Source organism: Struthio camelus, chromosome 12 (assembly GCF_040807025.1).
Source record: "Struthio camelus isolate bStrCam1 chromosome 12, bStrCam1.hap1, whole genome shotgun sequence".
Classification (NCBI taxonomy): Eukaryota; Metazoa; Chordata; class Aves; order Struthioniformes; family Struthionidae; genus Struthio; species Struthio camelus.
In genome coordinates this window covers 9,385,280-9,402,300 of record NC_090953.1, presented here as the reverse complement: position 1 = coordinate 9,402,300, position 17,021 = coordinate 9,385,280, and the positions used below count along the sequence as shown (strand labels likewise).

Below are 17,021 nucleotides of genomic sequence, written 5' to 3'. Positions count from 1 at the left end.
TTTGAACTCTCAGCACCAAGGTCCAAGAAGTGATACTACCTCTTCCTGCCAGGTGTTGGGCTAGGGAAATAAGGAAGGACGCCTTATGTGTAGCGTGGCTGACAGGCATCTGAACCTTTTATGGCTGCCCACGTGAGGCAGAGCTGGATGTGATTTCTTCGTAAGGAAGAGAATATGCCTGGGGTGGGGGTCGTGGTAGCTGGCTCAGGATAAACTGTGTATTAAGCTTGTGTCATTCCTCTGGGCCTTTGGCTTTGTGGAGAGCAGCCCCCAGGCTGGCCAGGGAGATTAGCCAGGAGGATAGTGGGGACTGATGCTGGCCTCCGGGAAGCTCTCAGTCCGACCCAAGCAGCTCTGTCCTTGGCCTGGCCGAGCTGCGGGAGCGGGTGGGAGCTTGGCCGCCTTCCAGCCCAGCTGGGCATTGCTGCCCAGTTGTTTGAGCTTCATAAACAGCCGAGGAGCCAAAATGCTGGAGGATCAAAGTTCATGCTCCTTGGGAGCCGTTTAGAAAAACAAATGGTTCATGGGAGCAGAGCACAAGTCCAAGAAAGATTGGCTCTCTCTCCTCGCCTCGCTCGGACAGCAGGTTTCATGGTATTTGGTGTGTGTGGGAAAGCCGGCAACTGAAATAGCCCCGATGAGCCAGGCTACGGGGGCGGTGAAGGCTGCGGGGAAGCGCAGGAGGATAAAGTGGGACGAGGGGAACTGAGAGGGGAGGGTGCAGGATTTGGCTGCTAAATGGCCATAGTCACAACCGAAGCAGAGGGACCTTCTGGTGCTTGCAGTGTGCAGCTCTGAGTTTTGGTTTTTTACAGCTTTTAGGATGCAGGCAGAGGAGGAGGAGCGAGCTGGGAGTGGGAAGAATCAGCTGCGCAGCCCTAAAACTCGCATCTAAATTTAAACAGGATTTGGGATGGGTGGAGGGAGCAGAAATTTAATGTGGATGTAAAAGCTCCCAAATTTAGACTGCTGTGGAGCGTGTGGTTTTAAAAAAAGAGTACTTGTGGGTTTGTGCAAGTGCGGAGGCAGCAGGACTGAGCCAGCAAAGGCGGCAGGTCTGGGTGAAGGACCGCAGCGTCCCCCGGGGCAGCCGAGGGGCTGGGATGCGGCGGGGCTGTGCTGGAGAAGCCTGTGCAGCCTCATCCCCAGCACTTGCATCTGCCCCTGCTGGGCTCTGTGTTCTTCCTTCCTGGTTTCCACCACAGTATATCACCCAGACAGCCAGTTTTGTGGGATATCTTATTTTCTCCTTTTGCCCTCCATCCATTTTCCTGTCTTCAGCCACAGCATGGAGTGCAGCGCTCAAACGTGGCTGCGAGCTCTCCCCTCCGGCTGGAGTGGCTCCGCTCATCCCTGGCTCCCCCCGAGCAGAAGAGCTGGCCACGTGCTCTGGGACACTCAGTTCTTCCTGCAAACTCGAATTGGAGTGACCCCCTAGTTTTAGGAATTCTGTTCATCTTGCTAACGTGTGGGCACTGTGCTCTGCAGAGAAGTGCGCAGCTGCCTCTGGAGCAGAGCTTAGCGGCTCCGTCTGCATGAATTTATGCATAATTTTAGTTCCTGAAAAGCTCCAGAACTGTTCAGAGTTGGGAGCGTGAGGGAATCTGACTTCCAGTCTGAAGCTGCAGGGAGAGTTTAACAAGGCAGAATATGATTTCTGAGGTGGATTTTGACCAGGGTGCTGGCTTCTCTATAAAATGCTCTTTGGTCTTTAAACACCGCAAAATGCTGCATGTTGGTAGTTCTAACTGTGTATAAAATATTTTGGATAAAAGCATCCTTTCCTTTGACCTGGCAGGTGCAAGAGGGGGCTGGCCACTGCCTAAAAGGGAAGCTCTTCCCGTCTCCCATTCCCCTTAAAGCACAGGGTGCTTCCTTACCTTGAGTTCTGTGCTCTATGTAAAACTCCCAAGGGAACTGTTTTTGTCTCTTTGGATCTCCCTCTTTTCCTTGTTGCACAGCTGTTTGTGAAGTAGCATAATTAGACACAAATGGGTTTATTGTAATGGTCCCTGGCGGATCCAATATCCTGCAGGTCCGCATCTAACGGGCGGCAGTGGAAAGAGCCCCTCCTGGCACAGGGGACTGGCTTTGCACACTGTCCTGCCTCATAGTAATGAAATAAATGCCACTTTGGGGGGGTTGTCCTCATCTCCAAGCTCACCGCTGCAACAGGAGGGGTGGCTGTCTCTGGTGCTGTGGGAGGGTAAGCTGTTCCTGGTGCTGGACAGATGTGTTGCTCCAGAGGTGGCTGCATTCCAGTATTTGTCTGCACGTGTGGGACATAAACTGCTTGTTTGCTTGCTCTCCTTGGGGTGCTGGCGGAGGAGGCTGGATGAAAGCAGCGCTCGGTGCCTGTCGCTGCTGCGGGCTCAGGGCATTGCCACTGCGTCCAGCAGGGAGCCAGGATAGAGCCAGGAGCCCAGGCCTGTACTCGGACGAGTACAGGGGCATGGGCAAGGCCAGGGCTCCGTCCCTTTTCTGCTCCCTCCGCAGGTGATATTGTGGCCCTCAGTGACTTCCTTGTGAAGCTTTCGCTGGTGCTCGTTTCTGATGAACGAGGTTTTCTTGGTGCCCGGATCAACTCTAAATTCCAAAGTTCTTGCTTTGGATCCCAGGGGTGATTCATCCTAGTGCTAGCTTGCTAATACTGATGGGAAATTAGGAAGGTTATTTGTTGTGATGGCAGTCGTACTGCTACCCGCAGCAGTTCTTCAGCTCTGGCATCTTGCCTTACACCTCTTTCTTCCTTTCTGAAAGTGAGTGACTGGGCGTAACTCTTCCCGCACTGAAAAGCCTTGGATGTGGTGTGCGCTAAAGGGAACATATGGCTGCTTATCTGCTGTAGCAATCTGTCCAGGGTGGATCGCGGCAGCCTGCCGTCCTTGGGCAGTGCCGAAGGCTTATGCTTGTGAGGGGTGCTGTCTGCACCGTAATTGCCACCCCGGATCCGGCACGGGATGGGGAGGCTGTGCTGGGGTGTACTGGGGGCCTTCGAAGCTCACAGGGAAAAACGGATAGGTGCACAAGCATGGGGCAAGGCACCCTGTGTAGAAAAGAAGATCTCACGCCCTGCCTGCCTCTCATCCTGGGAGACTAAAGCACTGGATAAGGTTTTCATCACTTTGGCCCTGCTGTCCGTGTTTTAAATGCATGTGCCTTCCCCTGCATTTAAGAGCAACTACTGCGTGTGCTGAGGGGTGCCAGACAGCATTATTTAATTGCAGTGCCTGGAACAATTCTGTGTGTGTGTGTGTGTGAGCTTGAATCTGTCACTCAGAGGATGGTTTCTCAGGGCATCTTCTGTACTAGGGTGTTTTTATACAGCAATCATGTTAGATACTGCAACTGTAGCAGCTCTCTGCATGTAGTAACAGCTCCCAGCCAGCCTGGGGACAGGTAAATGCTGTCTGGGCGAACGCTAGGCTCACCCCAGTTTATCTGGAAGGTATTCTGCAGGGGATTCTTTAAACACCTGCTGCTTGCGCTGAGTAGAAGTCAGCTACCCCTCCACGGCCTTGGCTAGAGAAGCAGATCTGTAAGTGCAAAGGGAGCTGTGCTGCAGCGCTATGTTTTATGATCATTACCCTGACAAATCACAATTACAGTGTGGGGTTACACTAATAATTATTTCTGCAAAGCTGTATTTGCTACCTTCCCCCCCTTTTCTCTCACTGACCTCAAATTATCCTTAATGATGCAAAGTTACCTGCTGCAGGGCAACTTTTCCATGTGATTTTCTAAGAGGAAACCCACACTTTAAAAGGGGAAAATACCGACCTCGTAAGTCTTCATTCAGTTGCACTTCCCTTTAATGCTCAGTTACCAATTCAGTTTTATAACTTCCATATTGAGAGAATAAAGTCCTTCATGCCTCTGGTTAATAAACGTATGTGATAAGTGCTTTATAATACTATGAAAGGTGGCTGATTTCTTTATGGCTTGTTCACAGCTTCACATGGTGTGCAAGGGGTTGGTGGAAGGGAATGGCAGGTCCCTTGGGAACCCTCACTGTGGCAATGCTTTGCCTTGGTGCTGGACCCAACTGTGGGCAAGCTCAGCACCCAGTGTGACAGCGCCTGCGTTTAAACGCAGGGCTGGTTTTGGGAGACATGGGATTGGGAGCAGGTTCCTGAGCAGCCTGTGCTGGATGAGCAGTTGACGGAGATACTGAGAGCGTTTTGGGCACTTGTAGACAGGTAGCAGCCAACAGGAGAGGTGAGTGCCAGCAGGCATGGCCGTGTTGGTGACCAGGGGGCAGGCTCCATCTCCCCGTACCATGGGTGCCGTCTCGTCCCCAGGGCTGACGCTGGGATGGGCTGGCCTACAAGCGTTGCAGGCCCTTGCTTGCCCAGTGCCATGGTGCAGGCTGAGTTATGGCAGGTAGGAGCTGCTGCCGGAGCAGCGATGAGTGCCTGTTCGCTCCAGTAACGTGAGGGTTATTTGTGGTCCTTGCTGTCCAGGCACCCCCTTAGTTCTATCTCTTTGCTGGCAAAAATGGGGCATAAGGATAAAGGCAGCCTGTATTTACAGCTTCTGTAAACGTGCCATCCAGGGGGCCTAAATACAACATGAGAAGAAGCCATTGCTGTTCTCCCACACAAACACATGTCTCAGGCTAAAGGAACCCCCAAATACCATTCAGTGCTGTAGTATTGAGGGAAACCTCAATAAACCCTCAGGAAGAGGTCTAGTTGAGCGCAGATGTGCGTTCACACAGTTGGGAAGGGCCACCCAGGATGAGAACAGTCCTTGCAATTCCCAGGCCCTGGTCCCCTGCAGTATTAGCTGGACACAGTTTGTCCAGGCTTTGTCTCCATGCCACCCCTTGTGGCATGTAGGCACAGGCAGGCTTGTGGCACCCACTCCTGGCAGGAGTGAGGTCCTGGCACTGGAAAAGCCTCCTGGTTTGTAGAGCGGATGAAATGCCTTGTCACCCCTGTTGGCCACACGTGCTACAGCTCAAGTGGGACCTGGAGCTCGGGATGGTTAACATGAGGCCCTGCGTTGCAGTTGCAGCTGATGAGGTTTTGGAGAGAGGATGTGTGTGCAGGAGGGGGAAGGGGAAATCTATCATTGGATGAACCAGGACAGAGTTTCTGGGAGACGCTGGGGACAGACCTCGCTGCTCTGCTCTTGTATTCGAGCTTTGGGAGGACCTACAGGCTTTAGCAGGTCATCTCATGCCCTGTCTGTGGGCAATCATTACGTGGCATTGCAGCAGCCACCCAGAGGTGAGTGTGAGTTTCTTACCCTCCAGGGCTCCACATAAACTACGAGGGCACCTCTACATGTCAGCTGTTGACTTTCCTTGCCCTCACACCTGGAGGAGGCAGGTCCTACTGGCCAAGGGTTTTAACAGATGACTTACCTCTCCCCCCCCCCCCCCATCAAATTTACATTTGCGTGGTCTGGTGGCATGCCAGGCAGTTTGTTGATAATGCTAAACTTATTGGATAATTGAAAACTAATGCTTCTGTCTGGATTGCTAGGTATAATATGCCTGGATGACAAAGTTTTCTTGTTGCCCTGCAAGAGTCAAATACTCTGCTTGTTTTGTTTGTGTGTGTGTGTGTGCGCATGTGCACGTACTTATGCGGAGTGTCTCTGGAGGAGATGTCATCTACCCTGGCAGTGAATGGAGCTGAGAGCGTCCAGGTGAAAAGTTGCTCTTCTCCAGTCTAGGTTAGATAGAGATTTGGGTAGCACATGTGTACTCATGCTATATAATACTTGGCTCTTATTGAGTGCCTTTTTCAGCTATCGACCACGGTGCTTGAAAAGCTGAAAGAGATCAGATAAATATTATCCTTGTTGTATGAGGAGGGTGCAGGAAGGCCAGTGACATTAAGTAGCCTCAAGATAATCGCTTGGTAAACTGGTATCAGAGGCTATTTTTCGCCTGTCTTATGTATTTGGGACAAAACGAGTCTGGTTGTGTTGAAATCTCTGAGTATTTTCGTCTCCCTTGCTGCACTGGCCGCTGGGTGGATCAGGAGCGTATGGAGCTGCTGAGACTTATTGTGCTGTCTCAAAGGTGACACCAGACTGCAGTGACAAATGCTACCCTATGTGGTGTCTGTTTGGGTGGCTCAGGAGCTGACAGCCCCCCCCCCCCCCCCAACCCCCTTCCAGCGAGGGAGCAGGTTTCTGATGCTACCAAAAGTCCTGGAGACTGACCTATAGCTGAAGTGTGTGACTTGGTGACCGTATCGTCCGTATGCTCTCTAATCTCTTTCTCCGCCTGCGTGATGTAGGGTAAATACCTGCCTTCCTACTGGCTGCCCGGCTCTTGAATCCGGGGTGAAACTTGTGGTGCCCACAAGCTGCAGAACTAGCAAATAGGGTTTTGCACTTCACAGTTTGTTTTTAATTGTGGCACTATGCAAGCCATGGACTGACTGTTAGTTTGACATCAGAGGCCCATCAGGCTTTCAAACATGTTTTAAAGGCGTGATTGTAGGTGTACGGGGGCTGAGATAAAATGCAGGATTGGCCTGCCAAATTTAGCTTGTGTCAGGCTAACCTCATATCTTCCTCTGAAAAGGTAGCCAGTTTCCTAGGCAAAGAAGAGTCAATGGAGCTAATCTGCCTGTGCATCAGCAAAGGATATGATGCTGCGCTACATGTGAAATGGTTCCTTTTTCTGCAGAAGGTGCAGTATAGTGCAACTGTCATAGGGGAGGAGCTGGGTAGAGGAGAAATGGTGATGGGACGTGTTGAAAGGGGAGACTGCTGCAGACGTTCCTTGGAGGTTATCTTAGTTCGTGCTTTTGCTCAGGATGCTGGCACAAAAGGAGAAGCAGGCTGGTGGGCTCCTCTGCTGGTGGGGTGCCAGGGCAGCGCCTGTGTGGAGGTGGATCACGGTGGCAGAGGGGAAGAGCTGCAGCAGCGCAGGTTGGAGTAGCAGACATCAGACTCTAACGTGGAGCGGAAGGAGTGCAGGCGCAGGTCTAATACAATTTCCCATTTGTCACCAAAAGCCTGCATCAGCTGGAAGTGACTTGGTGAATAGAAGTGCCTGGGTGGCCTGCTAGATCGTGGAGTGGAGAAGAGCTCCTGAGCTGGTGTGGCTGAGAGAGGCAGGTGTGACCTTAGGGAATTATTGGTGCTGTTGTACAAGTGAGACCTCTCCCAGAGATTGCTCTGTGCTCCTGGTTGATCCTCCTCAAAAAAAAGCTTTTTAAACAGGATGAGGAAGAAAACAGAGACCTAGCCCTACCTAAAGGCAGGAGGGGACACGTGTCCATCACCCAGTGGTCCCTGCTGCATAGGTCACAAGTGCGAGTGTTGATTGTGCTGGGTCTGAAACCAGAAGCAAAAAACAATCTTGCTACCGAGAGCTCTGTCTGAGCAATGTATTTGTATCACTTCTGAGACTTGATTTAGTATCTCTTCAAGGTACTTGAGACAATTTGCCTTGCACTTCACTACTTGGTACAGATGTGCTGCCTTAGGAGAGCTGGCCTTGTGTAACTTATAAATGATAGCTGGGGAGGATTTGACTCTCGCTTGTAAACGCATTGCAAGGAGGCAGGAGAAATGCCAGGAAAGGAAAAGAACTGTTTAAGCTAAGACAATTTTGACACAAGACCAAATGGGTGTACGGTATCAGCCTTGAAGCTATTGGATCTTACAGAAGAGCTGTGTACCTTGTAATAACTGAGGATTGCTATAGGAATACTTAGTTAGAGAAGCTTTCAGGGAGGGACGGAGTTACCTGCTGAGCGGATTTGTGTTTCGTACCTCAAAGCCTGGTTACAGAGAACTGGGCAAGGCAAGGCTGGGAGTTATCATGTCTGTATTTGGCACAAACCCAGAAACTATGTTCCTCCTAGGTCCAGGAATGAAGGTAGAGGAGAAGGGAAGGTCTCCATCTTCACCAGCAGTAAGGACGATATGAGCTTTCTAGGGCAAGCAAAACACTGGAAGGAGGAGCAGGAGAACCAGTTGATGTACTGAAGGAACTGTGAAGGGACTTACATTTTAAGTGTGTGGGGAGTTTTTTGGGTGTGAGGTTTTTGTTGTTGTTGATTAGTTGGTATGTTTTCTTGTGCAACTGCTGCAATTTTGCAATCACAGCTTTACCCTTTGAACTTTCAAAATAAGACATACTTCTGTTTTGTCTTGTTTTTTAAAGTGGATTCCGGTGAATCCAGCCAGTGCTAAGGCACGCTGTTCTCTCAAAATCAATGTGGATACAAATAAAATGGTGTTCCAGGTGCATCTTTAGGGTGCCTGTGAACTAAGACTGATTTACCACTTCTGTGATCTGGATCTAGGGTGGATTTCCTTCTAGATTGAAAGAGTCAGATAAAAAAGGAGGGATTTGGGGGTGCCTGAGAAGGGCAAGGCAGTGAAGAGAGTTTGCTGCTTGAAAAGTGTCTATATAGTAGATAGGACTCCAAGGTCCCTTGCCAACCTGTGCACATAACTCAAGATGAAATTATCTCCCCCTCTACGTAAAACAACCACTGTGTTGTGTGTTTATCCTGTATGAAAGGGTGCAGGCATTCATTACTTCTCTTGTTGCTCCCTTTCTGGGTGCTGTGTGTGTAGGTTAAATAACATCCCAAAGCATGTCTGGCTAGAGACGGTCATGGGCTGCCTTTGGGAGGCTGAAGCACAGGTTGCAGAGTGGAGTGTAATGTCACTTCTGGAATGGTTAAACTGCTGGGGAGGAACAGCCACCCTGAGATACGGATTGTCTATGTCAGTGGTATGACTTTTATCTCCCAGCCTGCAGCTGTTGTGCGCCATTTTGTGAATGGAAATAGATATATTTCTTAATTTTGAGGCAGGTGTGAGTGGTCCAGGAGATCTCTGCTTCTGCTGGTGCATTTCAACTCTGTCCCTCGCAGTGCCCCTGTACCCCGGTGCTGAGTCATCAGAAAGTCTTGCTGGTGCACATTGCTGGGAATGAACTGAGATCTCTTTTTACCTAATGCTGCCCATGTGTCTTGCCCTTTTCTTTCTTTCCCCTGGAGGGATCTCTCATTTGAGTTGCAGGAATTGCAAGTGGGAAATGTCTTCAGCCTGTGTTTCTAGCCATGCCCAGTGTGGTCAAGCCAGATTCTGAGAATCCAGTCTTGTAACCTTCAGAACCAGATCAGAACCTGATCTCACAGTCCTGTGCTTCCTCTGAGGAGTTTCAGTCAGCTGTCGAGTCTCTTGACTGTCGCCTCCCAGTCTGCGCTCTGTTCTGCAAGTGATTGCAGCAGCCATAGACATTGGCAGTGAATATGAAATTGCTTTAATAATGCCCCGTTTCTTGTTTTCCCTGGGATGCAGGCAATTCAAGCTGATGAACAGGTCGTTTAGGATGAACCATAACTTATGTTGTCATGCAGCAGCCAGTTGGGATTTTATCTTGCATCCTTATGCTAACCACTCTGGATCTGTAGACAATTATGGAAAAAGTGGAAAGCAGAGGTGACTCTTTAAGGTCTCTGCTTTTCTTGGATCTGGACGGTGAGAGAAGATAAACACTTTTAGTGTTTAGGTTTAGTCCAGGGTTTGTTTTTTTTTTTTTCTCTTCATCCATTAGATGGATGATATCTGGGATGTGATTCAAATAGGTCTGTGCATTTCTGTCTCATTAGTTTATCTATTCTTTTACAAACATTTTTCCCAAGAAATAGCGAGTGCTGGAGGAGGAGGAACGTACAGCGCCCTTGATTGCTCTGGAGGTGGTAGAAGATTGCTCTTCCGCTTGCCCTTCGGACCACCATGTGGCATCCCACAATCTTTTTGCCCAGAAGTTGATACAGCTCTCAGCTTTAGCTTATCACCCCAACCCTGAATCCCTGGAAATGGTTCCCCTCTCTAGGGCTGAGCCCAGGACTAATTATTGCATTAAGGCAAATGTGAGTTTCGATGCACATGTTCCTAGATTGCGAAGTGGACTTCCCTTCACAGATTGTTTAAGGGGACTAGCCAGATGTTTTTCCTCCTCTTCATTTTGAGAGAGGACCACCTTACCCACTCCCTAGATAAGAACATCTTGAAAAAGCTTGTGCTCTTTGGTGGGGAGGTGTCTAAGTTTGTGTGAGAGAAAGAGTCTGAACTGGCTTTGTGCTCCATGAGGAGGACAGTTCTCAGCAAAAATTTGTTTCTGGAGTCAACAGCACGAAATCATGCTGGTTACCGCCTCACTGGTGGAGCTGTCAAACGCTCAGGCCTCGGGTGTTAGTGTCAGATGGCTGCAGGCTCTGATGAGCTGTTGTCTGTGTCCAAGCAGAGGTCAGTCAAGAGTATGGAACCTGCCTGGCCCATCAAGTGAGACTGTCTGCTGGATGTGCCCTGGGGAAGCCCTGTGCGCACAGAAAGTGTCTTCTCCAAGCATCCATATTCAGGAAAAGCCTCTGTGCTCCCATCAGGGAGCTGGTGCAGGATCTCTGCTGCCAGCTTGTTCAAAATAGGGCTTGTGGGAAACGGGAAGTGGCAGTGGCCACCTTCTGGTCCCTGCTTCTAGTTGTGTCAAGACAGTAGCCCAAGTCCTGAGTTTCTCCTTCAGGTCCTGCACTGCACAAAGCCTCCCATTAGTTTTAGCACTATCACTGTCCTTTTTGGGCCAGTTCAGCAAAGAGGCCAAAGGCTGAAAGAATGAGGAAGACACCATGCTCCTTTCCCACTGCGCAGCACTGCAGCTTGGTAGCAGAGGCCCGTGGCTGCACAGCTGCCAGTGTTGCTCCCGTGCTGTTGACGAACAGAGGATCCCGTTCTCTGGGGCTGTCGATCTGTCACCTTCCCTCAGCTCTAATATTTACTGAATAATGATCCTGCAGTGACAGATCTATTTCTGTTTTCGTTCTCTATAACGTACCTGCAAGAACACCCCGGGCGATTGAAGAATTTATAATAAAGACACAGTTTCCAAACTGAGTTTGGCAGTCTCTGTCAGCAGTGCTCCCAGCCAGCAAAGACCAGGACCCTGTGTGGCCACCCTACTAACAGCCTGGATAAATATATGTCTGATTTCTACCCCACCCCCGTTTTTTTTGTTGAGAGGTTTTATTCACTTTCTCTCCTTTTGCATGAGATGCCTCAATCATATCTTTAGTTTACCAATGTGCACAGTGAGGCCCAAAGGAGGGAAATGGTTTACCAAGGACATGCGCTAGATCAGTTGCACGTTCCGTGCTAGAACCTCTGGGTAAAGCCATGTTGTTTGGCTTTCCCAGAGTGCTGGGAAAGCAGAATAAAAAGTAGCATGAGAAACTGCTTGTTTTGGCAGTATGATGCATACCGTGCGTGTCTGGGGATGTGGATGCTGAAGCCTGAGCAGGTCCAATCCCCAGACCTCTCCTGCGTTACAAGGATTTGGCTGAAGCAGGATAGGAAGAGACGTAGAGCAGGGCGGTAGAGTACAAAGAGCTCGCTGTGTGCTGTTTCCTGCATGGGCAGAGCAATCACCTTGTTGTGCCGCTGCTGAGTCTTTCCTTCTTCTCCACAGACACATAGAGAACTGGAAGAACTTGCAGACGCTGAACGCTGTAGACATGGAGCTGTACACAGGACTCCAGAGGCTGTGAGTATGTTGCATGTTTTGGGGAGGAGAATGGCACTGGGCAGCCCCTTTCTTCCCAAGCAGAAGGCTCCAGCAGAGAGCTGCTGCTCTCTTCTGTCTGTAGTCTCCTCCCCGTGATGTTCAGAACCTGCTAGTTGTTCGCTTCACGATATTTTTCTGTGAGACTTCACAAAATGGAGATGAAATGCTTTTTGGTCATTGCTGGATCCATGAGAAGGAAGATTGCTAGCTCTTGACAGCTCTGTCAGCATACGTCAGCCTTGACCTCTCTTCTCCCTGCTATTCTGGTTCTGGGCTTGTGCATTGTTCTGACTCATTTCAGACCTACAATGTGAAATTCTAGCTGTCTTTATCAAACCTTCAGCATTGAGCTGTTGGGTCTCCTTTAGTGCAGTTGCCATCACAGCAGTACTGCACGATAAAGAAATCACATCTCCTCCCCCAGCCCTCAAAGCACTGGAAGAAATCAACTTTGCATGTCACTGATGTGAAACTGGGGTCCAAAAGAGTGAGTGGTTTGCCAGCCCCTTAGGAAGCCTGACGGAGTGAGGGGTATGACCCGCACCTCTCAATTTCCCCCTCCTGCATTGCAAACAGCCCTGCACTGCCTGCAGCTGTGCCCTGCTGGGTGCCATTTGTACAAGATGCGCAGCGTTGCTTAGGGTTAATTTGAGACTCTCCTAATGCGTTTCACTTGGAACTTTACAATAGCTACCGTTTCACCGCAGGCCTGAAGAGAGGTATATACTGCCGAGCATTCGGTAACCGAACCCCAGTGAGCTGCGCACTTAACGCATCCGCCCTATAAGCAGGCTTACTGCTCCTTCTCATCTAATCTAAAAAGGAGCAAAGGAGTCAGGCGTATTTTTGTCTGTAGCAGATATTAATAAATCATGGTCAAAGTGCTGACAGAGCTTCTTCAAACAGAGAAAGACGGATGGAAAGAGAATCCCACTTCAATGTCAATATTGCCCTACACAAAATACTTGCCCCTCCTTATCAGGGCTCCAAGCAAATGGGTTTTCTCCTGAGCTGAAGCATGTCAAGTGCTTCCCAGGGCTGTACATCCTCATTGCAACCCCCGGAAGAGCGGGGCCTGGGGACCGAGGGGGTGAGAAGGCTGGCACTGGGCTGGGTTTGCCGCAGGGCAGGCGGTGCCGCACCTCTCTGCTGTGTGCCGGTGGGGACCTTGCCCTGCAGCTACCCATGCTGAGCCTCTTCTATCATGTATTGATGAAGATGAAAAGACACATTTCATCTTTGCTTGTAATTCATATGAGCTGTCTGAGGTGAGAACTGCTTCTCTTTAGACTTGAGGACTCCCAGAGCTGATTGCAGTTTTCAGGGCATGGCTTCCACGGTTTAGTGCAGGGGTTTGAGTGTAAAGCAGTGTTCAGCCTTGACCCCATCACTGTCCTTTTGAATCTCTTTCTAGGACAATCAAGAACTCAGGGCTACGAAATATCCAGCCGCGGGCATTTGCGAAGAACCCTCACCTGCGCTACATGTGAGTTGAACCAGTTCTCATCTGCTTTTCCCTGCCTTCTGTTCCCTTGTCTTTCTGATCCCCTTGGAAGGGCCATCTCCAAAGCATCTCTCCATCAGGGGAGTGACGGGGAGGGAAGGGGAGGTATGAAAGGAGAAGAGGGGTAAGAGATGGTGATTAAGGAGGGGAGGAGAAGTGAAGATGCCGGAAAGCGAAAGGGGCCCTGATATAGGGATGGGGGAGGCAGGAGCACTGACTGGCTCTCCTGCTGGGCTGCTGACAGATTTAGGTGTCTAATCACTGAGCCAGGTTTGATGACCTCTCTAACGAGTGTGGCATCGTTAACAGCTTTGCTGCAGGGGGACAAGTTTCCCTTTCTGCTGAGGTCAGGGTCAGCTGCATGTGGCCTGAGTCTGCCCCACTCATTAGATTTTCACCAACAGGGATTTTCTGGCACTAATCTCTTTTTGGCATGTGACTGACAGCTGTACTCCTAATTATTGACTCATTAAATGGGCTTCTGCAGTGGGCCTGGTGTAGGGCTGCTTTGTGTCAGGCATTGCTGGAGTGCCAGCATGGCAGGATGTGATGAGGCAGAGGGAATCAATGCTCCTGAGCGTGGTTCAAGGAGATGATGACTCCTTGCCCAAACATCCACCACCTCGGCTGTCACCAGTCCCGGAGCACGGTGTTTTGGGGAATTTCTGCTGCTTGAGGCTGAGGAAGCTGATTTCTTCTCTGGGTGTGTGTTTGTTTTTCCTAAGGCAGTAAGTGGTGGTCTGAATTGCTGGCGAGTATGCAAGGCACTTCATGGCCTTGAGATATCTCATCCAAGTGACTGTGTCTGAGGTCAAAACCCTCTCGGCTTTGGCATGGAAATAGGATTGGCGAGAGGCCTCATGCCTTGGGAGTGAGCTGATGGGCTTGATGGAGGGTATATGTCTCCCTGCTTTTCACAGACTGGTGCTAGTGGCTTCTCCCATGAAAAAAGGTAGTAAAATGCTTTTCTAAAATTTTTTTAATGCCTTGGTTTGACTCTGCAGACCCATGTGACCATCAATATGGTCATGTTGCTGGTGAAGGGAAATAGATGCAACCTGCAGAGCAGGACATATTTGTCTTTTGATGTCTGCTCAGAGACGATGTGAACTGAAAACCCCAAAAGCTTCCTTTTTGGAAAACCAGTTACAGTTGCTAAGTGACGGTAAAGTACTTGCTAAATAGGAGATGTGCAGGACCGAAGGGCATGAATAGCTAAGGGCATTGTGAACAAACACAGGGCCTTTCTAAGTTTAAAGAAGGGTGTATTTTGTTACAATAAAACCTCCTTAATGCTAACCACTGGGATTTTCCTGATTTCTGTTCTTTATTATTTTAATTTGTGGTGTTTGTTTTTTATTTTTATAGCTGTTTTTTACTGGCAAGTGTTCTCTCTGAATACCTCTCCCAGTTGATTTTCTGGGGCAGGGGGTGGCTTTGTCAATTGTGTGTCGTTGCTGTTTATGTGTATAACAGATAAAGTGAAAACATTGATGTCTAACAACATTAATTTGGATGTTGTAATAGTTTAGAAAGCTACATACGCACATTTTGAGTCTGAATGTATGTTGTTAATGTGTATACATGCAGTTGTCACTGCTTTTTCAGATAGCTTTTGTTTCTGTCATTTGAGATTACTTTTGAGATGGAAAAAAACATATCTATCTTGTGTCAAGACTTAAGGTTGGTATGTTGTGATGAAATATGTGTTTGTTTACTGCTTGGGCCACGTAAGATTTATCATGTTCTTAACATCTTTCTTTCCTTGCCTTTTGAAGCTTGAGGCCAGGAGCTCTATTATTCAGTTAGTGTCTGCCAGTGGATTTTGATGCCGTTTCTGGGATTTGGCGCTGTGGCCTTGGTCTGTGGCTGTCTGCAGGGTGGCTGTGAGGCCACCGCTCAGCTCCGATGTCCAGATGCGTGGCATGGCAAGGGATGGAACCCTCTGGGCTTGGCCCCATTGTGGCATCAGCTCCCGTGTGCTCCCCTCATGGGTTGCCCTGCCATTGTTGTAAGTGGTTGGTCCCGATGGGCCGTTGGCAGTGCGAGGAAGTGTCAGGGAGTGGCGTGTCCATGGTGGGCTGGCAACGCTGAAAATGGCTGGAGTGCAGCCATGGTAGAGGGCTTGGTTCAGGCTGAGCAGAACAGCTTCAGTGCGGGCTCAGCAGAGCAGATGAATGAGCTGGAGGCTGCACATGGTTGCAGCTGACTGGTTGCTGGTGCTGGAGCCAGCCTACTCTCTGCTGATGCTATCATTACACCAGGCACTGAGATTCAGACTGCACCTTGGTGCTCTGTTCCTTCCTATGTGAAGGCTTCAAGCTCATAACTTTGAAATTCCTTAGGATGGATGGAGGACAGGAGATATGTGGAGCAGAACAGGGATTGGTGCCCAGCTGTCGCAGGATCAGGGCTGTGTGTCATTTAAGCAGCCCAAATGTTCCCTTTGCTCCAGCTCTCCTGGGGCTCCTACGTCTTTGCTGGAGAGACCAGTTGCTCCTCGGCCTTTGAGCAGCCTCGTGGGCATCTGGTGCCGCTCCAGGGTCTTCTGCGTACAGAGCAGGTCTGTGGGACTGTGCCAGCACAGCCGGGTGTCTTCTCTGCTGCTCTTCAGCCGGTGCCTCAGAGGGAGCTGAGCTTGCCGAGGGCCTGACATTTTCTGCAGCCGCCGCACGTAGGAGCCAGGGATAAAAGGATTAATGAAAATGTCACTCTGCTCTAAATCTTGGGCTGTCGTCACTGGGTACAGTAGCTGACAAGAACAAGGGATACTGTCCCCATCCCCTTGCAGTAGGGCTGGCTGCTGACAGCTGCAGCTGCACGGACATAGGAGCAGGACTGGGGCCGGCTGGACAGTGTGCTTATGGCTCGTTGTGTTACTTCTGTGAGAGGCGATGCAGGTACCTATTGCTGGATGTTTGGTTTGTTGCAGATGGAGTTCAGTCAGCAAGCAGCAGATGTGCCTAAGAAATGATGGGGGGGCTTCATCACCGGGTACTGCCACAGGGTGCTGGGAACCCCAGGCTAGGCCTTTGTTGGATACTGCAAGTCGGCTCTGAGGAGCAGCAGGCATTTTCTGACTGAAGCTTGTATACAGATTATAAGGACTCAACTGCTATTTTTTCTCCCTCCCCATTCTAGGTTAAAACCCAAACCCCTGATGAAGTGATTCCCCCCCCCCCCCACTCCCCTGCCTCTTCCAGTGCCTTTTAGCAAGGTTTCTTCCTCTCAAATGGGCCAGATAGCTCTGCCTTCTCCCAGTGACTTCTATTTCTGGCCCTTTCACAGTGCACGCACTTGTCTTCAGACCCCAGCTGTGCAATCACAAGCAGATCACTTATCGCAGCTCTAATTGCAGGAGCTCAGATTTGTGGGGGTTTGTTTAAGATAATGGTTCTGGATGAGGTTTGGCTTTTTTTTTCTTTTCCTCTCCCCTTCCCCATCAGAGAGTCAGGGAGGGAAGGTGAAGCCATGAAGAGATTTTTCAGCATTCAGCTGTCTGAGGGTGAACCTCAAAGCGCTCCCAAGCGCAGCCTGACAGGGTCATGCCTGTCTTTTGAAGTTTAAAATTAGCTCTGTAAGAGTAAGGGGCTGGAGGCCAGTCTATTCAGTGGAGGAGAAGTCAGCAACTGGAAATGAATGCCCTTGTTGAGGTGTGGACCTATAAATAGCTTTGGACCCCTGACACCTCTCCAGGAACAGAGAGAGAGCTAGGACACCATGGCCCATCTGATCTTCTGGGCTGTGCAGTCTACCGGTGATAAAGGCAATCATCCAAAAACGTAACGGTGGGATTTGCAACATGGATGTGCCCATTTAGCTGGCAATGCGACTGACTTCTTTCAGAACAAGCACTGACTAGCTGTTGAATGGGGATGTGGATCTGACCTGAACTGAATGTAATCCAGTGTCTTTTTGTGCCCTTATTCTGGAGGTCTTCTCACTGGCCAGGGTTGCCTTGGTGGG

At 49.8% G+C, this 17,021-nt stretch overlaps 1 protein-coding gene across 2 annotated transcripts in view; it reads left to right on the top strand.

Moving 5' to 3' along the window:
• NTRK3 (neurotrophic receptor tyrosine kinase 3) overlaps window positions 1-17,021 on the top strand; it is a 247,164-nt gene that overhangs the window by 29,003 nt on the left and 201,140 nt on the right. For both annotated transcript variants that reach the window (XM_009681246.2, XM_009681247.2), the window contains exons 2-3: window positions 11,456-11,530; window positions 12,966-13,037. In XM_009681246.2, coding sequence (XP_009679541.1) covers window positions 11,456-11,530; window positions 12,966-13,037 — 147 coding nt within the window. The remainder of the gene's footprint in view (window positions 1-11,455; window positions 11,531-12,965; window positions 13,038-17,021) is intronic.